At 38.0% G+C, this 19,914-nt stretch overlaps 1 protein-coding gene across 1 annotated transcript in view; it reads right to left on the bottom strand.

Moving 5' to 3' along the window:
• The window catches only part of ZSWIM6 (zinc finger SWIM-type containing 6), a 193,154-nt gene that overhangs the window by 1,484 nt on the left and 171,756 nt on the right, over positions 1 to 19,914 (bottom strand). The window contains exons 6-14 of the mRNA XM_072749999.1: positions 18,233 to 18,409; positions 17,811 to 17,957; positions 14,184 to 14,330; positions 12,631 to 12,891; positions 8,672 to 8,807; positions 5,488 to 5,645; positions 4,660 to 4,823; positions 2,899 to 2,980; positions 1 to 1,263 (exon numbers count right to left, since the gene is read on the bottom strand). The exon at positions 1 to 1,263 is cut by the window's left edge and continues 1,484 nt beyond it. Coding sequence (XP_072606100.1) covers positions 401 to 1,263; positions 2,899 to 2,980; positions 4,660 to 4,823; positions 5,488 to 5,645; positions 8,672 to 8,807; positions 12,631 to 12,891; positions 14,184 to 14,330; positions 17,811 to 17,957; positions 18,233 to 18,409 — 2,135 coding nt within the window. The 3' untranslated portion in view covers positions 1 to 400. The remainder of the gene's footprint in view (positions 1,264 to 2,898; positions 2,981 to 4,659; positions 4,824 to 5,487; positions 5,646 to 8,671; positions 8,808 to 12,630; positions 12,892 to 14,183; positions 14,331 to 17,810; positions 17,958 to 18,232; positions 18,410 to 19,914) is intronic.

Here is a 19,914-nt window from a genome sequence, read left to right as displayed (position 1 = left end):
TTTGTTTGGTTTTTAAAGCCATTTCAATTATTTTTTTTTTTTTTGAGGCTGTGAACGTATACAGAAAACAGGAGAGCTATGTGGACTTTCGCCACTTGACAACATATACTCAGTGTAAACCAAACCTTTTTAACCTCTCGCTCATACAAAACCAAAAAATAATAATAATAATAAAAAAATAAAATAAAAGGAAAGGAAAAAAAGAAAGAAAAAGGGGGAAAAAATTAAAAACACACAAACTTTCACAACATGACAATTTAGTCTGCAAACGCAATATAACTATACACATATAATACCGGTGTGGCTCTGTTCTTTAAGTTAAAAAGGGTACAAAGGCAGGCTCAAGTAAAAACAAACCACCCCTCCCATTCCCACCCCCCCCCCATTCATACAAGTTCTATCAACCAAACCTCTCCCGAACCAACATCATCAGTTTCTTTTTGCCTTTGTAGATTTGTTTCAGGTTGTCAATAAACTGTGTAAACTGAATGTGTCCATCATGCGCCATTAAGAAGGTCTCTCGGGCCTTGCTGAGGAACTCTATAAACTCACTATAGTGCCGAGGACTGATGTGTGTGAGTCGTGAGTGCGTCGTGTTGATGTAGGCCCCAATTGTGGCATCCAAGAGTTGCCTCAAGGGGGCCTTGTCCAGTGACATGAGCTTACCAGAGTTCCTCCTTCCGTGAAGTCCCACCATGCCAGGAGTGGTCAGAGTGCACCTGCGCAAAATGTCTGACAGTACCGTTGCACACTTGACACTCTTGACCACCAGAGGTATTATAGCTGCAAGCTCATTTTTGCCAAGGGAGTGGCTGAGCGCACAGGCCCACAAAACGTCATTAATGGCAGGGTGTGTGTCCTGATTGTAGCTCAGGTTGAGATGGGTCATGGCCAGGGTGGCCAGCTTGTAGGCCCTCATGGGGTACCCGCGGTGCTCCATGTACCGTGCTATTGTGAAGAGCTGGGTATAGCTCATGCCGGTTGTAGCAGCGTCAAGAACAATTTGGTACGCCGTCTCAAAAGCTATGTGATCCTTTTCACACAAGGTCAGCGCAGAGAGGGCACAGTTCTGAGGGTCCTTCATGGCACACTGCAGTGCAAGTGTCCGGGCACTGCTGGCCAGTTTTTCCTGCTGGTGGCAGTCCAGGTGGAGGCGGACGATGGTGCTGTTGGACATCACGGTGGTCGCAACTATACTTGTGGCCTCAGTGGGAGTAAAGAGGGTAAACCAACTCTGCATGATACTGTCCAGGGCATAAACACCTTCAAGGAATACAGAGAAGACCAATTACTGCCGAGGAGGCTCCCAGAGGTCTTGTCTTAAATCCACCTAATAATCAGTGCTTACGTGGTTACCTATCATAGGATATCAGGCCAGAAAATCCTGTAAGGTAATGTGCCTGGGAGCAACCTTTAGAATAAGGTGATTATAGATTGCTATTCAGTGACAGGCCTGAAAGGAACACGAACTTTCTGTAATAAACTTCCTCCGTAGTTGGTATTTGTACTGTGCTGCTCTGCCATTTCAGAAAATGGCTTTTTGCTAATGAGTTCTAGTTCACTGGGGCCTCCTGTCAGTTACCCACAATAGAATCTGAGTCAGAAAAAACTACAACTCTCACCAAAATAGAGTTTTTATGTGGTATGTGTGTTTGTGGGTAAGTTTAAAGAATATACAATACAAAATGATGAAGACACGCAAAGCAGCAGAAAAATGTGACCCATCATCAAGAGAAAAGAATCAACAGAAGCAGACCTACAGATGACTTAGATGTTAGAAATGATGACTGATAAGATCTTTCTAAAATAATCATGTTAAGTACAGAGACCCAATATGCCTGAGCTGTAGGAAAAGCCTAACTGTGAGCGATTTAAAGAGAAGGTACTAAAATCTAAAAGAGAAGTCAACTATACACCTTGGTACAGTGAGGTGGGGAAGAAGTTGTATTAGTAGTTCTTCAACTGGTATTATCTTTGTATTGGTTCACTGAAGAAGCATCACTTCAACAATTTAATAATGTAATTTTTATATTCAGACCAATTTCCCTTTTTCCAAAGTCACAAACCATCATGATTAATACAAGTAAAAAACAAGAAGAATGACTTTACAGTATTTAAAAACTGAGGTGGGGGTGTCCTCTCAGCAAGAAAAGTGTACCCTTTTCTGATACAAACAGAAAGAGAGACAATTTAACCAGCATTTATTTAAAGTAGCCACCATTTTGCTTGTTGGCATTCCTACTGGAAATGTTTTCTTTGGTACTGATTTACCACTACAGAGGGGAAATAGTTGGTTGACGGTCTCACCAAATGCAGATTATGGGCAACCAAGAGGATCTTCTTATGCCTAGCTTTCCCACACCTGAAAGCTCACCCAGTAATCATCTATCTGATGGATACGATGACATATGCCCTCAAATGATGAAGAAAAATCTCAGAACAACTAGATAACTTTATATTATTTTCATTAAAATGAAATGAAACCACTAAACCACAGTCTCAACTTAGTTTCAAAGGTGATTTCCAACCCACTTAGGGATTCACTCTGGAACTCTTTAAAATAAAATTATAAACCTGATTATCACAAAAAGTGACTAAAAAGCACCTTAAGAGTGATAGAACCTTGCAAGAAGTGTCTACTCAGTGACTTACTCAATTTTAAACAAGAGTCTAAAACCCCACAAATGTGACAGTCTGGAAGAAGGACAATGCAAGTGTGTAAAACTAAAGGTTGGAGGCAGTGGTTGGGGGAAAGGAAGACCCTGCAGGTTGCTAGAAGGAGCAGGGAGCCTTGGAGAAGTCAAGGTAAAAGAGAGAAAACATTCTTGTGTTTGTAAATGACAAGTTAAATCCAACCATGAGGCAGCTGGGAGAGCTCCTCCTCCAGAATTTACCCACCTACTTCAGTAGCACACGTTACCAGCCACCTCACCATCTCCCGCCGTCGCCAATTTAAGGTTGACAGTGTCATCCGCATAACCTATAAAGATAGGAAAACAAAACGTTTCTGAAGATTATTCTAGGTCAAGGGAAGAAAGAAACAATTCATCCCAAGGCATAAATGACTAGGAATATTCCCTACTACCAGGAGGACAGAGAGCCACATTTACAGCAAAGTTCTGCATATCAATTTGGATTCGTTCATGGCTCCCCAGACTAGGAGACAGAAGGCCCACATTCTACTCCAGGTGGGCCGAGTGAGCAGAAGCAGCATCCTGGGCAAGGTGCTCAATTAATCACTTTTCTCATCTGCAGAATGAGAGGGCTGGACTGCAACATTAAGCACAGTCTATGCCCTCTTCTCCTCCCCAGCTTTAACAAATTCTATGGTTCTAGATTTTTGAGGCTCCTCATGAACAAATTCCGACTAGTAGCCCTCAGTTGGCAAAGAGATCTCTTAGAATAATCATCTTAATTATTCCTTCAATCTCTGGTTGCTCCTTTTCCTGGTAAGCAAGAAGATAACCCCAGGTCTAGGGAAAGAGACCATTTTTGACATCATTAGTTGTCTGATTTTTTCATTTTCTAGTAAGATCCCCAAATAAATCATTCATCTTTTCCTGTTTCCCCCACTCTTTAAGATTCAGAACATTTGGGATATAACATGCCTAAAGTCTCAGCAAGGATTCCTCCTTGGGTCGTAGAAAGAATAAGACAGGGACTAAATTCTCAGTAATCTACCATTTACAAAAAAAAAAAATCTGCCCAAATTCCAAATAACCAGAAAACTTGTTAATGATTCTTTCTGCATATATCTTTAAGAGGCCAATGATAACAACAATAAGCCAAATAGCACAAATGTCACTGTATACCTTAAATACCTCTGCTTGTACAGTACTATATAGGGTAAGTGCATTTTCCTGTAATCTAATTCTTCAAACTTTATTAATCATCATAAGGGGAATCCATAACTAAAAAAAGATTAATCTAATCAGGGCATTCTATTCCTCATACTTAAGGTAACTGGAAAACAATTTCTTTCACTGCTTTTAATGGTAACCAAAAAAAGCAAATGGAAAAAAGAGAATTCCTTAGAAAAATCAAACTAAAGACTTCTCAGTTTCTGGTTTATACAGTAATTCTTTTTAGAGATTATAAGGAAGCAAACATCTGCCTATATGACTAACTCAAAATGTCCTTGGTAAAACATCTAAGCAGGCCTGTGGAAAGGTGAAACGGGACCCTGACCCATCACTCCCCCTTTAACTAATTTTCTCAGGGTTATAAAAAGGAGCTAGAACTGCCCATCTATTATGAACATGCAAACACCAATAAAAATTCACAATTCCTCTAAAACTTTAACCCCAACAACTGATTCTTTATTATACACGGTAGTTTCCCTTAAGTCCCTTTCTAGCAATAATCACTTCTATTCACTAACGGAGAAATAGTGATGTTAAGGCTATAATTCAGAAAATGACTTTTTTTATTGAAGGACAAAAATAGGGCTTCTAAAGTGCAGCCCCTGCACCTCAGGCGGCAGTCTGGTTCGGCTGGGGATGTCCACGGCTCTGAAGCACAGTGCTCTCCTAAAGTCTAACAGTTTTGTGCACTCAAGAGTCATGTGGCTACACTAAAATATCCAGACAGAAACAACCCTGAGATGGCGCCTTTATTTAGCAGTCCTTGGTGCCCCAGGAAAGACCACCAGTCATGTACCTGCAGGCCCAGTTCCAGAGATACTTTCAAAAGAGTGATGTCTGGCAAACTGTCCATGAGAGTTGCTATTTTAAATGCATCCTGGGCAAGCTTGAAGATGTGGGATGAGGAGTGAATGTTTTTCTGGATGGATTCTAATACTGTTTCCAGCCTTCGAACATCGCCTGCAACAAATAAGGGAAAACCAAACCAAACCAAAAATCAAACCACCACAACACACACACACACACACACACACACACACACACACACACACAGAGAGAGAGAGAGAGAGAGAGAGAGAGAGAAAAGAGAAATAAAACAAGACATAAAGCACAAGTTAATTTACCTAAAATGTTCACATATGGCACAACTGTTACTACAGCTAAGTGTCCCAGAGCTACTGCAATGCCTAAAAATCTCAGTTTCACAAAAAAGATACACCGAGACACACCCTTACTGACTACGAGTACATATTAACCAGAACCAACATGAGATAGCAAAAAGCCCTCCTAGTTCCTATTATGTATTTTTGATGAATATTTTTTCAGAGAGGATAAAAAAAAAATGTAACCTAACCTGTTTCTGAAACCAGAACCACTACTGACATGACATGGTGTCTAAACCTAAACTCAGCCAGCACCAACTTTAATGATACAATGAAAAGAGGAAAATGTCAGGCTCAAGTGAGTAGCACCCGTTTTACCTCATAAGCTAACATCTAAGGAAAAGGATCCCCCACAACTGGACATTGGCACCACTATTGATAATTTGATAGCATGATTCTTTAAAAACAAAAAAGGGGGCAAACTAACAAAATAATCACGAGGTCTCAGGACAATTGAGTACCTTTGGCTGCAGTTAGCATGGTGGATGCCAGCTCACACTGCTGGGATTCTATGTGGCTTAGAGTGAACCAACGAGGATATCGGTTGGGAACAACTGATGCAATATGGTGTGGGCGGGTAAGGTCTCCCGTTGGAGCAGTAGATTCCAATACTAGCAACCTGTAATGAGAAAACAAGACAGTTGGCTCCTAGTTATTCCTTGTGCATCACCTTGGCCACAGGATCTGGTGAGAAGGCAGATGAGTGGGTAGATGCTGGGAGAAACTGTTCAGGTCCTTGTGCAGGAAGAGCTGGTACGGCTACACTCTGCTATCTGGATGCCAAAGTCACCTTGTTAATTGCTCAGTACCCAAACCTAAGACATTTCTTTTCTTTAGCAACATTCAAAAAAAAAATGCAAGATTCAAGGAAATCAAGATATGTAACACTGAGGAGATCTGAAACACAAGTTCACCTACTGTAAAATTTTTGAATTTTATCACTCATTAAAAAATAAAAACAGAAGCTCGTAGTCAAGTGAATACCTAAGACTGAGATAAAAACAGTCAGGGAACAGTAGATAGCTGAAATGGATAAGCTAACTCATTAAAACACAAAATAAGAGGGGAAGCTAAACAAAAATGGACTCCTTTCCATAGATTCATACTTTCTGCAAAATTAGTTCCTTATTACTTTAAGAATTTATAATTAGAACATGTTGCATCAATCCTATCAGAGATGATAAATGCAAACTATCCAAGTATTTGTACTTTGACAGCCTTGCAAAAATTCAGCGTGATCTGATTTTAATCAATCTATCTATGATTAAGAATATGCCAACAAATAAAGAACAATTACTGAAAACAAAGCCCGTGCTTAGCAATCTCTTCCAAATATAAGTACTGAAGAGATTAACAGAGTAGCTACAACTACAATTATTCCTTCACAATCATCAAAAAGCTGACCTTAACTCAAGGATACTAGTGTTTGGGCCTATGGAATAAGAATTAAGGATCAAGAGGAATTAACACGGCCAGGGTGTGATGCTCGGCCTTGGGGTCGCACCCGAGAGCAGTAAAGCGGGCCAAATGCCTCATTTTCTTTTCTTTTTAGCTAAGGACAAAGAGAAATTAGCATTAAAGGGTGGCAAGGTAGGCAATTAGGGAATAAGAATTTTGGTGGAGTTCCTATTTAACTTTTCAAAAACCCCAGACTGTCCCTGTGTTCACCGGCAAATCTTTCCAGAATTGCTGCAGCAGAAACTAGTTAAGAGCCCTGAAAAGATGAGAATATGAGTGCTAAAAACACCCTTTTCCAGCTCCCCAACCCATCTCCCACTTGCAGGAAGACTAAGAAGCAAGTAAGCTACAGGTCTCTCTTCTTGCCCGTTCCCCTGGTTCCCTTCAGATGCCCTAGTAGGTCTGCTACCCACCTTCCATGACAGTCTGGTAGCAGAGGTAGGGGCAAGTCAAGAAAAGAGGTGGAAAATAATCCCCTGGTGCCCTATTAGTATCCCCCATGAACAAACTGCCTTGGCAGCAACCAAGGACAAATACGTTTCCGTGTGTTAGAAAAGCAAACCTTTCCACCTGACAGATACTTTCCCATAAGCCAGAATCACAGAGAAACCTCATGATATTTTATCCTTAAACTTTACAGTGGTCACAGCAATAGCATCTGGTGGCATCATAACATTAGCATTCCTTCCCTTTACAATAGGAGCAAAATTCTTATGATTTAAGTAAGTATAGAGCTGAGCATCTGTCTTCGTCTGACAGCTTCTATTTCAGCTTCCAAAAATGGGAATAGGAACTTAAAAAAACCTGTGTCCTAAAATATAAACCAAGGGGCATAAAGTAATTTAGTATGTGTGGAGGGTTTACTTATGTTACTTATTAATTTATTTGGGGATATTTTTAAAAACAGACAAGTAAGAACTTCACAAGGCCTCTCTGATGGGTTAATGAGATTTCATGGTGCCAAGGAAAGAATGCCAAGTTAAAGGATGTCAGTCTCACTACAAACTGACATACACATAGGTATATGTACTCTCTCACTCTCTCTCTCACACATACACACACACTCTCTCTCCCTTTCTTTCTCTCTCTCCCCCGCCCCCACACTGCATAAAAAAGAGGCCCCCTGAAAAATATAAGCTACCCTCATAGTGGCAAGACTTTCTTTTGAATCCACTATACTGGTTGCAGACAAAGAATCTTTGGTGACAAGATTCTATGGGGTCAAACTGGTCTTTGACATCTCAAGCTCTTGGGTGTATACATGGTTTACCTTTGGTGACTTGACTATAACTGGATCTAATCTGCACTTTAACATAGGAGTGTTTTAATTTTTTAAAACACTTTAAGAAAGGTAGATAAGCCTTTCAGGTCCTTTAGGTTTAAAAGGCAACATGTAAGATTCAAAAATATGATCTTGAATTCATTAAAAAATATTCACCTAGGCAAACTCATGATAAAAATATTTGGTGAACAGACTTTATTTATTTATTTATTTATTTATTTATTTATTTATTTATTTATTTTGAATAGACTTTAAGAAGCAAAGTGAAAATAGCAAGGTCAAGGGCAGTGAACAACATATTCTAATTATTATTACCGAAAAGGAGGGGCTGGGAGCAGTCCGAGTGAGGAGAGCAGGTCCTAAAGATGCCTGATAGTGATAACCCTAGCCCCTGATCCCATCTTCCATTGCCCTCCAGGTGAGCCCAAAGGTGCTTCCATGATCCTACAGCCTCCTTGCACTAATGATGGATGGACCATGGAATTACAGCAGGTGGAAGGGCTCCCTCAGGGATCACATTCAGTCAAGTATACTTAGTATTTACCACTGTTTCAAAAATCTAATTTTTTCAAACCGATCAATTATTTAGGAAGGTTTCAACTGGTGCTCCCTTGTGTTTAAACCTGGCCTGAAACTGTTCTCTAATTCCCAAATTCTAGCATCAAGAAAAGTAAGAAAAAAAGCCATCATGACCAGTCTAGGATAGAATTCTTCCTTTACTGTAACACAAAAGCCAGACCAACTAACAAACAAACCACTACTACAACAATCCAAGAAGTATAAATAGTTTCTTAAGCTTTTGTGCTGCCTACAAGAAATACGAATGAGTGAGAAGTCAGTTAAGAGCTGTTTTTCCCCATGGGGAATCTGGGTCGCCTCCGCCCGGCTGGGCCGTGAATACGTACCGCATTGCTCTCAGGGCAATTGTGTATGCCAATTCAGCATCGTGAGGTAGGAGAGAGGTGAAGAGATACTTGGCAAATGTGTGCATTGGAACGCTCTCCCGATGGATTATTTCGCCTAAACCACTATATGGTCCGGCTGTGGGAAGAGAGCATACACATTTTACATTCCTAAGAAAGGAACTAAGACTTCTTGTAAACTATATTTTTAAAATTTTTATGTAAAGTTATAACATACACAAGCTAATCTAGTTAAGAATGTAATCAAAGTGACATAGTAGAAAAAAATACAATTCTTAGTCAAAAATCATTCTATAGGGAATAGTATTCAGTATTGAATTCATTTCAGGAACGACCCCCCAACTAACTATACCATAGTTAAAATGAGAATCACAGAACTAGGGGGCAGAGCTTTTTCATATTATAACTGTTTCAGAGAAAGAAACCCTCTGAAACACAAAAATCTCACTGAATTTGAGACATCCTTTCTCAATGTGTGACATCTGAGCATACAGATTTTCAAATGCATAGATGACTCTGCAGCTTAACTTTGGAATCTGCCCCTGGACCCAATCAGTCTTATGGGCACAGACAAGCCCAGGTTTCCAGAAGAGTGCTCTGCCTCAGGGGAGGAATCTAAACCACAAATTCCAATACAAAGACTTTAAATACTGTTGCTTCTAATAAGCAGAAATAGATATTAATTCTCAGAAAGTGATTAATAATAAAAGAATAGTTAGTAACTCATTTGATACTCACCATAGGCAAAGAAAAAAAATTAAAGTAACTGGAAATCTACCACTTCGGGGGCTCCAAAAGACCAATTTCAAAAGCAAAATTACATTTAAGCTGTCAAAATTCATTTCTTAGTAACTTATGACAGGCATGGTAGCAGAGCTAACTTCCCCTGTGTGCTCTCTGAATGCCGCCCCTAAGAAAGGTGATACCGAATTTTAAAATAAATTTTGAAAGGAAACCACAGTGGTTAGTTCAACTACTTTCCACTTAGGTACTTTGAGGTTTAGTTACTGTAAAGTGTTTAATAAATTAGTTTCCATGTCACCTTCGGGGAACATCTGTTTCATGATTTCTAGAATTATGAACCATGACACTACTGCTCAAAGGACATAATACATTTGTTTTCCATGAGAAAAATTAGTCTGGTGAAGAGTTTAGAATGCAAGAAATGGCAGTTCAGAACAAATGGTGAGAGGAGTTACTGGGTAGGAGCATGATACATTCTAGATCATTTTAACAGAGATTATTTTAACATTTCATTATTTTATTTTTTGTTTAGTGTTTTTCAAGTGCCCATTATTTAAGTACTTTGAAAATCATATTTTCATAAAACCTTATTTTTTTGCCTAGGCAAAGTAAAATCCATCCTAGATTTCTAATTTTACCAAATATATTACCTTCTTCATATTTTTAAGACATTTAGAAATGTTTTAGTGACCCGATATTCTTAAAAGGTTGATACAGCATTATAGTTCTGCCTTTAGTTCATATAACAAGGCTAAATTTTTAGATTATTATTATGGACTGAATGTTTATTCTCCCTGCTCAAATTCATATGCTAAAGCCCCAACTCCCAGTGTGACTGTACTCAGAGATGGGCCTTTACACAGAGGTAATTAAGGTTAAATGTGTTCACAGGATGTGGCCCTGATCCAACAGGATTAGTGACCTTATAAGAACAGACATCAGAGAGCTCTCTTGCTCTCTCCCCCTCTGCTGTGTTGAGAGCACAAAGAGAAAACAGACATTTGTAAGACAGGAAGAGAGGGCTCACCAGAAATTTCACTGACAAACACTTTGACCTCTGACTTCCCAGCCTCCAGAACTGTGAGAAATTTCTAATGCTTAAGCCATTCGACTGTAGTATTTTGTTATGGCAGCCCGGGCAGACTAGAACACTATTTTACTGAAGGCTTCATTATAGAAAACTTGTAGATTATTCATTTCCTTCATTTCTCCTCCATTTCCTTTCAATGTTTCCCTTAAGTCACCAAGTTACCTTTTTGTGCTATGCAAAAATAAATAAATAAAATAAAAAACCCAGGACATAATAATCAACACTTATTGTTATGACATCCCCCAACAAGAAAAATATTCAGTCAGTATCACAGAATTATTTGTGGATTAGTAATTGAGTGTAGTCTCTGAACTCCCCAAAAGTGCTTTACCAATATGCCAACTGACCCAATATGCTAGTATTGTATTGTGGTCAAGTGATTAACATACAGCAACAATACAGGACGACTGCTTTTTCTTTTTCAGAAAAAGTTAAGCATCTTTTATTTCAGAAGAGTTAGTGCCTGCTATTTTGCGCTTGAAATTTACAGAGTGTAAATACATGAAGAACTTGGTGCCCCAGTGCAGTCAACTCAACCATGGAGTGCTTATTTTTGGGAGTTTACAGAAATGGTCCCTTGGCTTCCCCTTGGACTGCTTCCTGTTCTGCACTAGCCATTCTCTACAAGCCTCATAAGATCAGGAAAGGAAAGGAGACTGCAATGAGTCAAAAGCACTCCTTATCAGGCATAGTTCTAAAAAAAATATTTAATGGGGAACAATGCTCTAATCAAAATCTAAGAAACAGTTGTGAAATATTCATGAGTAATGAACATGGAAACATTTAAAAAGGCAAATGATAAACAGATATCAGATACTACCAACTTTGAAAAGCACACATCCTCTTCCTATCCTTTAAGTACAGTGGAAATCAAAAGTCAGTTACTAACAGCCAGTGACAGCACTAAATTTGTGGTTCATGATACTTATATCTAAAGGAATTATATAGGAGGAAACTAAAACAAGAACGAAGAAAGAACGAAGATCACTTGAAATTTGCCAACATGTGCTTTTTTATCTTTAGAAGAAAAAAAAAGTTAAGGCGAGGGCTTCAAACCATGATCAGGAATTTTACCAAAATTAAGCATAATATTAACATGTTTTAACTTTTCTAAGAGTATGTTCCCTTTAAAATGCACTTCCAAAACATACAAATGTATAATATATTTGATGAAAATATTTTCTTTCAAAGAGATCTTGAGCTTTGGACAAAAAAAAGAGGTTGTGAAATGTTATTTTCTCTAAATCCCTTCCCCGTATGCAAGAGTTCTGAATGTAAGATGAAGATACCACACTTTATTCAACTATCAATCACAGAGAATCCCACAATAATAACACCCATAGACTGAAGAGATAGAAGCAATTTTACCAATTAGGCATCCCCTAAATTTGAGTAAAAGATGAGGCTATTATACTTAATTAATCTTTTCTAGAAAAAAAGCAAAAAAAACCAAAAAGCCCCACCACTTTTTAAAAATAATGCCAACCAAAATTTCTTAGGCCATTCAGCTCTTGACCTTACAAAAAGAAGAAAATTAGACTTTGCCTTAGAGAATCCAAGAAACTTTGAACTTGGTGAATCTATGCCTAATGAATTCTCTGGAATAATTAGCACAGTGGAAATCCATTCCTGGGGCCTCTAGTCATTTGCTAGCATGTGCAAATGACATATTCAAAACCCGGATGTCATGTAATAGCCATAAAAATAATTCACAGGAATGCCAACGAATTTCTTTTCCATTATTTAATTGGTCAATCAAATAGATACATGGCTACCATCAATAATAACTCACTAAGTATCAAACTTGCATTTATCTCAGTAATGGCACAGACTAAATAACAACAGTCTTTTTCAAAGTTTGTGGCATTAAATGGGGCTCATTTCTAACATGCTATCTTACGTGACACTTAAAAGACACACATCTGACTATACTTTTTGATCAAGTGATACTACTTTTTGGATAGTAAACATTCCCATGACAACTCAGTGACCATACCAATCAGAATTACTACAACACCAAATGCATTCAAACAATACTCCCAACATAAGAAAGCTTGTGCCTCAATAAAATTGGCAGAATAAGTGGAAAACTTCTATATCACACTACCTTCTAATAGGAAGACTGCTTGCTTGCGAAAAATTTTCACCAGTGTGTCATCCAATTCAATTTCCTGAAGCTTGGAAATGAGCTGCTCCTCATTCCGGCAAACCTTCTCTTGTGTGTACAGCCCATCAGGCATGATACGCTGCTGTCCCAGCCCTATCAGGGCTACTTCCACAGCTAGTGTTAAATAGGATTCCCCTTCTTCTAAGAATTTATGTGCAGGTAGATGCTGGTATTCCAGAGACTTGCACTGTCCCATATTCTCTGTAAAATGTCACCAAAGAAATCAGAGTTCAGATATTACTTTTCCAGGTAATGATAGGTATAAGTATTTATTTTACCCACTACTGATAAATGAATTATTGACTTTATTCCAAGAAAGCCAGAAAATTGTTTTTTACATTAAAGTGAATAGTTTTTCTAAGATGTTTTAAAACTTGATGGTGAATGACCAGATGTTTATGTTTTGGGGGATAGAATATTACAAATATTTTTCTCCCACTGAAAATGAATCACCAGAAAAACCCTACAAAGCTAGGAAGACACATTGTAAGAATACTTAAGAGTGAAAAAAGATTTTAGACAAGAGCAAAATTACAGTGACTACAACAGTTGCTGATTTTTTAAAGCCTGGCATTAAAAAAAAAGTTCCCAAACTGTTACCACGATGTCGAAATTTAATGAGAAGTGTAGAGAAAACAACAGACACAACCCAATTTCAAGGTCCTTTCTGTTATCAGTCATCAGTTAACAAAAGAGGAATGATTCTTTGGGCATTCTCTTATCTTAAAGTGTTTCTCTTAGAAATGTTAATAAACTTCAACCATTGAACTCCCAAGGGAAGTGAATTCAGAATCATACCTTTCACCATCCTGAAGGAGTTTGGGGCACCCATAATCCATGAAAGCAGATACCACAGGAGAAATTATGGAGGCTCAAAATAATTACTCCTCTGAGTCTACCCAGGTATGAGAGCAGGAGAGGGACAACCATTCCTGCCTCCCAAACCTCTGCTCACAGCCCAAGGGCAGTCATTTTAGGGATGATTCTTCAGTCTCAAGAGGCCAGAGAGAAATCTCAAAACACTGCTTTATAGGAATGTGTGATGTAAAACACTTCTGAGTGACATTAGATACTTCTCTTACAGGAGACTACAAACCATTTAAGTGACAAGTAACTTCTAATGTAGACAAATTTAAAAAGCAACTAAAATTCTAGTTCTAAATGCTTTGATACACATCTTTATTTTAAATCTTGAGACTGGAAAACAGCCATAAATGCAGATAAATTCTCAGATGCAGAATCAATGGCTAGAAGAAAATAAAGATTTTTTAGGTTCTTAACACATGCTGCCAACTGTTGCTTCTAAGACAGAATTTTCCTAGTTTATAAAGCCTCCACAAAGCAACAGGAGCACCCATTTCCTTGCTCCCTTGCTAACCATAAGTACTAGTAACTATATGGATTCAGAAAACAACCTGTGACAAAAACAATGACCAGGGTTTAAGGGGAAAAAAAGCACACGAGATGAATGCTACTGGTGCTACTGGTGTTACCTGTAAAATCCGAGAACCCAGAGAAATTTTCATCATCAATTCGGCAGGCTTCCATGAGGCTGCTGAAAAGAGTGCCCACGGGGTCCAGGGGGTGTCCAACCCAGCCCTCGAGATTGGTTATCGAAGTGATGCTTTTATGGGGTAGCTCTGTGTAAGAAAAGGGAATTGAGAGATGGAGACAAGTAGAAGATGAGAGGCTTTACCATTTAATAGTGGCATTCTAACAAATTAGTACTGAATTCAATTAGGTACACATAATCCCTAACATGTTAACTATTTTGTGCTCATAGAGTTCATCTGTAAATCAGTATAAATAGTATCAATTTTCCAGGACCGCCCCCAAACATTAATTCATGTGCCTAAGGTACTGGGTTAACCTATTTATGCTATTAAACTATGTTGTATGAGGAAAAATAAGTTCCAAATTTTCACCTGAGAAGCGAGGAACCACTTCCCTCACTTTCCCAAAAGTGGCATTAGAGAAGACTAGGAAGTCTCCCTGGAATGATCACTTGCTAACTATATTAAGAAGATAACCTTAAAGTCAATGTTCACTAAGTCCTCTACACCGGAGATCAGAAGGCAGCAGTAACCTGGGTCCAATCTAGATTCCCCTATGGATATCATTAAACTACTCCCTTTGCACCTATGGAAGGCCTCATTATCATGGATCTGTAGGCCATTTAAGCGAGGGCCTTTGCCACAAAGGGAAACTATAGCAGAAGGTAACATATAATTTGGATGAAACATCCTTTTCATTTTCTTTGCAGAATGGTAGCACTTTCAAAGTCCTTAAGTTAAATTGTAAAGTCCTGAGAAAAAAAGCTATAAATATTTTAAGATATGTTTCTTTTCGTAAAGAATGCAATGCTTTACATCCAAATATTTACTAAATAAATAATAGTAGCTTCTTCTTAAAGGAAAATATAATGAAATCTATAAACAATATAAAATATCCAAGACAAATACTGGCTTTTTATAAATAGCTAAAGAACCATTCCATGAATCCAATATTCTTTTAGAAGTCTTCTGGTTTTGGACTATCAACTACCAGTACATAACAGTGAAGAAGCCTGGCACAATGTGTGTGTGTGTGTGTGTGTGTGTGTGTGTATAAATCTATATGGTGAAAGGAAGTGTTGTAGTTACATAAATCTATTACAAGCAATGGAAACAACAGAGCAAATTTTATGAGGTATTTCCTCTATTTTTTTTCACACAAAACTTAGTGAAAACAACACAAAAATGAGGGAAATAAATTTCAAAAAGGAGTATATTTTTTTTTTCAAAATCAAGAAGCTAAATAAACCTCAGTCAGACAAAGAAAAATACCATATGATTTCCCTTTAATGTGGAATCTAAAAAACCCCAAGCTTCTAGATACAGAGAACAGACTGATAGTTGCCAGAGGCAGGGGTAGATGTAGGTGAAAAGAAGTAAACGGGGGAAAAGGTACAAACTTCCACTTATACAATGAACAAGTCATGGTGATGTACAGCATGACAACTATAGTTAATAATACTGTATTCTATTTTTGAAAGTTGCTAAGAATAAATCTCGAAAGTTCTCATCACAAGAAAAAAAAGTGCAATCATGTATGGTGACAGATAATACCTAGACTTACTGTGGTGATCATTTTGAAATATATAAATAGAATTCTATTATATACCTGAATATGATGTTATACATCAATTATATCTCAATTAACAACAAGAAAACCTGACATATTATGCCAAATAGTATTGAAAATGTACAAGGTATATACTTACTAATCTTGACCACATAACAAATAATTGTCATAGCAATTTGGAATTATAACAGCTGTGAAAAACCTATTCTTTAAATATGGACAAAAAAGTAAAAAAGAGGGAGAGATAAAGGTATAGAGACAGTAGTACCTAAGAGTAGCCTGAAATAACTTTTCACTCCTCATAAGATAAAAGAGAAATGGGTCTCAGAGTGGTTTCAAAGACAATTAAAGGAGTCTAACTTAACATATATTTTAATTCAGTTACACAAACTAACATTTTTTACACTTTCAATTCATAGATATTGTAATATTTTTCATTTAAAGACATTTCTTTAAAAAGTTTATGATTTTAAAATCTGATAATCATCCTAACCTAGCTAGCTTTAATTTTGCAGTATAAAAAGTACCTCACCCTCTCTTACCCTGAATATTACTATCCTTCATATTTTGCAGAAGTAGCTACCTTTTGGCTATAGATTGTGTTTGGGGGAAGAGTGATTGCAAAAAAAATTTCCAAAGGTTCAAGGAATATATTTTGCAAACATATCTGGTAACCTGTTATGTTGTGAAGAACATGAAGAAATGGACACAATAGTGATCACCAGGGTATTATTACATTCCAATTCCATTTGAGCTCCCCTTCTTCTGGTTCAAGTTTTAACTTCAAATTTTTCTTTCATCATATAAGTGAATTAAATGTTAGTTAACATTTATAGTAATTCTGATACAGACAGATGGTACTAAAAGTTACAACACTCACTCACTCTAACCTTCAGCTCATTTCAACAACTCTTGATAAATTTCAGCTGTACCCTTGGTGTGTGTATAATCACAGAAGGATTAAACAAAAAACAGAACTAAAACAAAACAAAACAAAAACAAAAACAAACAAAACAAAACAAACAAAAAAAAAAAACAGCAAAAAAAAAGAAAAAACACCAAAAAACCCAGCTACTAAAAATATCTCTCTGAATAAGAAAACTCCAGACTGAAAAAACAAACCTAATCAAAGACACACAAAAAGATTTATACCTATAGAAGGAACAAGAAGGGCATCGATTAAACAGAAAAAGCATATATATTTCTTTTTCTGATCAGAGCCTTACGCATGTAATATAACTCTCTGCAAATGCTATTACTCAGTAATACTTCTTTAAAATTTAAAAGATTAATAGTAAACTAAGATAAAGAGAAGTTAAACTGAAATGTGTTGGCAGTTGGCAGTTCATCAAATGTTATTTACAGAATTTGAAAAATACAGGAGTTCTGATCATTAAAATAAATACCATATCCTGAAATACAAATTGTTATAGCTAAAAAGTTTTAGAGTGCTTACACACTATGCCAGGCTCTTTTAAGAGCTTAACAGGAATTAACTAGTTTAATATTTTTCAACAACTCTAAGAGACCAGTCTCTACTGAAGACCATTCCACAGATGAGGAATCTAAATCACAGAGCTTCACGTCACTGCCAGCTAGGACCTAGGGCTAGGATTCAAACAGTCTGACGCTAGACCCCTTACTGTTAGAATGAAAATGCACTTTCACAAAGAAATTGGCTTTCAGAGAATTGGCTAACTGGCATTTTCAATAATTCAGACACACTAAATAATTACTTTAACAATAAAAAATTATCCCCCTAAAGAATTAACTAACCTAAGAAATGTTTTTTAGAATCTTATTTCATATACATGCAATCAGGAAAAAATACGCCTAAAATTTCTTGCAGATCAGCTATGAAATATTCTAAATGAGTAGTGAGTAAAGTCATCTCCATTGCTCTAATTTTAAAAGCCATCTCTCTAAAAGGGGACAAAATCTAGTGATGTCATCACCAAGAATCCCATTCCAATGGAAACAAACTCCTTCACATTCACCTTTTTTTTGAGTTCGGAACATTTCCAACTGTTTCTGTTGCTGTCGTCTTAACGTGTTAACAATAGCTATTGCTAATCTCAGTGCTTCTCTGGGATACCCATGAGAACGTAATGCATCCACTCTTGCACAAGCTGTAGGAACGTGTTCTAAAACAAAAAGTTAAGGGGAGAAAGTTGCCATCGTCAGAGAGATCTACAAAAATCGCATTTAAGTAGTAAGATGTTTTTCCCCAAAATACTATTAAAAAGACACAAGGAACCATTTCTGAACTTGGATTTGAATGAAACGCTCAGCTCCTACTGCCAAGCATTCATCCATCTCCCATTGAATCCCTCAACTCTCCACCTCCCACTCCAATAATGCTATAGAAACGAAACAAAGAAGTAAGTCATGGAAATGTCTTTCCGGTTTGGCCACTTACCATGCCAGAGGGGCCACCCGCGGGAGTCAAAGAGGGAGTTTTCAGTGTCGTCATGGTAACAGTAGTTGGTGTATAGGTCACTGCTGATAATGTGCTGCAAGTGGCTATCCTGCCAGTGGAGATCGCATGCCTCGATGGCTCGGGTGAACACTGTCCGATGTGGCCTGTTCGATGAATCTGTTTTTTCCACAATTCAGAAAGCCGTGTCAGCTATTATTCACATGTAAATAAATCAGTCATACCATTCTGTGGCCAGATGTTCATGAGCACACCCACACACACTATCCTGCACCCCCTAAGCAGAAGGATGAAGGGTGAATATTCTCATGTCCTAAAGTACTAAGGAGGCAAGTCAGCCCAAAGAGCCACCATCCACTCACTTGTTTTATCAAACACAAACACTCTGCAGCCATCAAAGCTAAGGTTAAAGGCATCCTGCAAAAAGAAGTGTCAAGTCTAGTTTCCATGCCAAATACACTCAGAGGAGGCACTCGGCACAAAAATCACATGAAAACTCACTGCTCCCCACTTCTGAGGTGCTGTGGTGGGCTGCCCTGATGGGATCAACAGCTCTCACAAACACTATGCAAGAGATGCGACACCAGCCATGGAACCTTTCAGGAAGATGCAATCAGCCTTTAAAGATATGCAGAAGGGTTGTGCTTTTGGTTGTATTTTTTAACTATATTGTGCGGTTTTGCACAATTAAAACTATTATGCTTCTTGGGATATAATGATTAAATGCCACTTTATATCCCAAAGGGCATAAATGCATATATTTAACATTTCACAAAGCCACACAACATAGCTACAAAACAAACCAGCGCACTTACCTTGCCCCTACAGGCTGCCTCCTGATTCCTGTGCAGGTTCCATGACTGGTGTGATGTCCCCAGCATAGTGTATGCCGGGGCATCACAAAAGAGCAGAAGCATACACTCCGAAGAGGATTCAAGTTTCAGGACCTGACGGAGAAAAGAAATGTTTGGGGAATAAAGAATATTCTCATCCCAACTCCTGGGATTATTCAGTTCTTGTGGATAACAGGGTTCAAATACTGTAACTACAATCCCACCCCTTGGGTCTCCACTCCAGACTTACCTTCAACTGTGGCACAAACCTTAGCGAGCCTCAATTGAAAAATCAGAGTAACAAACTATGCTTATTTATGTGTATTTTCTGTTGCTCAAGTATTATCCCTCACTGTACTGAGGCCTAACTCAACGAGAAGCAAACTGGAGCCTTGGCTAGGCAAAGGCAAAAAGGGAATCTTAAAACCCAAAAAACAACCAAAATGAGAACTCTGGGAATTTGTCAAGTGCAACTCCTCTAATTCTGTAGATGGAACTGAAAACCAAGAGAAGTGACATGACTTGCCAAGGTCACATGGCCAGGCAATGGCAGTGAAAATCAAGACATAAATATCCACGCTCTAAATTCAGCTATTTCAGCTGTTGTGAAAGGCTTTGAGAGGTCTTTAACAGATAAGAGACATTACTCCAGCTTGGCTTCAGGTCAACTTAGATATCTGTATTTGAATGGGAGACTTATCAAAATGTATGACAGCATGATTTGAGAGACATGGATCTCTTATGGCCCTTGCCTAGTACACAGAGGAGCACACCTTGCAAACAGGAGGAGTGGCCCTACATTTAAGGGCCTTTGAATCTATCAGGGCTTTT

Source organism: Vulpes vulpes, chromosome 2, assembly GCF_048418805.1.
Source record: "Vulpes vulpes isolate BD-2025 chromosome 2, VulVul3, whole genome shotgun sequence".
NCBI classification, from domain to species: domain Eukaryota; kingdom Metazoa; phylum Chordata; class Mammalia; order Carnivora; family Canidae; genus Vulpes; species Vulpes vulpes.
Note: the sequence above shows the minus strand (reverse complement) of the source record. Positions and strands in the feature narration are given on the sequence as shown.